The following is a 2,731-nucleotide window of genomic DNA, read 5'->3' as shown; positions in this document are numbered from 1 at the left end:
TAGCCTATATCAAGACACTTCCTTGATTCTGGCTCTGGGTAAGAGACAGGCAAATCTAGGATAAACAAATAGAGACTGGGTTCAGTGACTGATCTATGTCAGATTTGCATCCACAAAGGGGGCAGGATTCTTTTCTAATCTATATTAGGCACATATAGTGTCATCCTGCTACTTGACCTTTTCCTCCATCTGGGGTCCTGCATAAAGCAAAGAGAACTGCTGAATCCTTGGAGAGTCTGGCCTGCTATTGGATCCCTTCTGGGTAAGGTATCCTGGAGTAGCTGAGTCTCAGCAGATGCTCAGTAGAGAAAGAATGCCCAGCCTACTCATTCTTTTCTTCATGATCCTGATTCTCCTGGAGTCTGTGATAGCAATTATAGAAAATGGTTTCATCATCATAGTGCTGGGCAGGGAATGGGTGACATGTTGGAAGCTGCCCCCTGGTGACATGATCCTGGCCAGCCTGGGCATCTCCTGCCTCTTTCTCCATTGGACAGCAATTCTTAGCAACTTCCACACATATTTCTCCCCAATTAACAGAATTCGATACTTAGATATTTTCTGGAATTTTATTAATATGACCACATTCTGGTTCACCATTTGGCTTGCCATTTTCTATTGTGTGAAAATTTCTTCCTTCACTCACCCAATCTTCCTCTGGCTGAAGTGGAGGATTTCCAGATGGGGCCCCTGTCTACTGCTATCTTCCCTATTGATATCCATTTTGATATGCATCCCATTTTTTGTAAAGACCTACCAGATTTTTCAACTTCCAGTCTCTGGGAATTATTCAGAAAAGACCACTTCGGATGATAGGATATATGCATTCCAGAGGCATTTCTTATTACCTCAGAGAATAATTATTTTGTTAATTCCTTTCTTCCTTTTCCTGGTCTCCACCATCTTGCTCATTTCCTTTCTGTGCAGACACTTGGGGAACATGCAGCAAAATAATGCTGGTTTTCTGGATTCAAGTATGCAGGTCTACATTACAACCCTGAAGACACTTTTCTTCTTTCTTATCCTCTATACATCATATCTTCTCCCTCTGATCATCAGCATAATGATACTACTTTCAGTTTGCAGCTCTCAGTATTGGGTATAGGAGACAGTGACCTATGCTGGCATTTCCATCCATCCTGCCTTTCTGACCCTGAACAGCTCAAAACTGAGAAGGGCTCTGAAGAAGATGCTTCATGAACCACAGGCTTCATAGGGGGAATTCAGATCTGAAGTGACTCATCTTTAGCATTATCAATATTGCTGACATAGATGTATAAGACTATATTTGTGACATAGATACATAAGACTTAGAAAGGAAGGGCGAAAGGAAGGAGTAAATGAAGCAAGGCAAAAAGGAACCAAAAAGATATTTAATCATGTACTTATATTTTGGCACTGTATTAAGCACTAGTGTTACAAATACAGGGTGGGCCAAAAATCACAAATATTTAAGAATTCTTTTATTTTTTTCTTTTAAATTTACAGTACCATGGTATCATATACAGTATATATAGGAAGTATATAAACATTATACCTATAGCATCAAATCTTGTAAATGGTGAAAAAAGTTAAAAAGAATTTTCAAAAAATTAATAAAACATCAGATTCCTTTGTGACTTTTGCTGTACAATCACATTGGTATTGTCTTTTCATACTCTCCATTTTCTTTTCCCCCACTTCCTAGTTCATTCATCCCTAAGACCTGTTCCTTCATAATATATAATAGTTAATTGGGAGGTATTTTGGAGGCCAACTTTCTCATTTTGCAGATGGGGCACTAAGGCTATGAGAGATCAAGGGATTTTTCCAGGGTCAAACAACTAGTAAATGTATGAGGCAGAATGTGAATCCAGCTTTTACTGATTACAAGTTCAGCATTCAGTTTACTTCACTATGATTTTACCTTTCCTTGTCTTTTGTTCTCATACTCACACCCACAGCCACAGACATAGCCCCTGTCCTGGGCTCTAAACAACTTATGCCCACATGATGTTGCATTTCTTTTTACTGGCATCTCTGTCTGTCCTCAAAAGAATAGTTATATATACCTCAATTACTGGCAAGATTGACTATGGGTAAGTCACTTAGTTCTCTAAGCCTTTCTGTCTTCATCTAGGGGAAAAAGGTCTAGTGTGTGTGTGTGTGTGTGTGTGTGTGTGTGTGTGTTTGTGTGTGTGTGTTTGTGTGTGTGTGTGTGTGTGTGTGTAATGTATATTTTATAATATGCAATTTTTATGCCCCCACATATACACATATAAATATATTCATACACCCATATACAGGCAATGAAGATAATAGTATTTTCTCTACCTACCTCAGGAAGTTACTAGGAGCAAAACACTTTGTCAACCTCAATGATAGAGAAACAAAATTTCTTGCTATTCCATCCTTACCCTCTTCAGAAACCTAGAGTGGCTTCCAATTGCCTCTCACAGTGCAGCTGTGAGAAAAATAATGATTTTGGGGGACTTTCAGAGCCAGCCCAGGGTCTGTAGACTCAGTCATTTACATTTGTCTTTTTTTTTCTTTCTTTCTTTTTTTTTTTTGCGGAGCAATGGGGGTTAAGTGACTTGCCCAGGGTCACAAGTGTCTGAGGCCGGATTTGAACTCAGGTACTCCTGAATCCAGGGCCGGTGCTTTATCCACTGCGCCACCGAGCTGCCCCTGTCATTTATTTTCTATGTGATTGTGATTACATATTTGTAGTATTATTTGGAATTATTGTATA

At 39.3% G+C, this 2,731-nt stretch overlaps 1 protein-coding gene across 1 annotated transcript; it reads left to right on the top strand.

Annotated features, from left to right (window-relative positions):
* The first annotated feature begins 313 nt into the window (after positions 1-313).
* LOC122727765 (taste receptor type 2 member 134-like) lies at positions 314-1,105 on the top strand. Its single transcript, XM_043965551.1, has one exon. It carries the CDS (start codon positions 314-316, stop codon positions 1,103-1,105), a length of 792 nt encoding a protein of 263 aa, XP_043821486.1.
* Positions 1,106-2,731: the final 1,626 nt, after the last annotated feature.

This window comes from Dromiciops gliroides, chromosome 5 (genome assembly GCF_019393635.1).
Source record: "Dromiciops gliroides isolate mDroGli1 chromosome 5, mDroGli1.pri, whole genome shotgun sequence".
Classification (NCBI taxonomy): domain Eukaryota; kingdom Metazoa; phylum Chordata; class Mammalia; order Microbiotheria; family Microbiotheriidae; genus Dromiciops; species Dromiciops gliroides.
The sequence above is the reverse complement of the archived record's forward strand: the minus strand, read 5'-3'. Positions and strand labels throughout refer to the sequence as shown.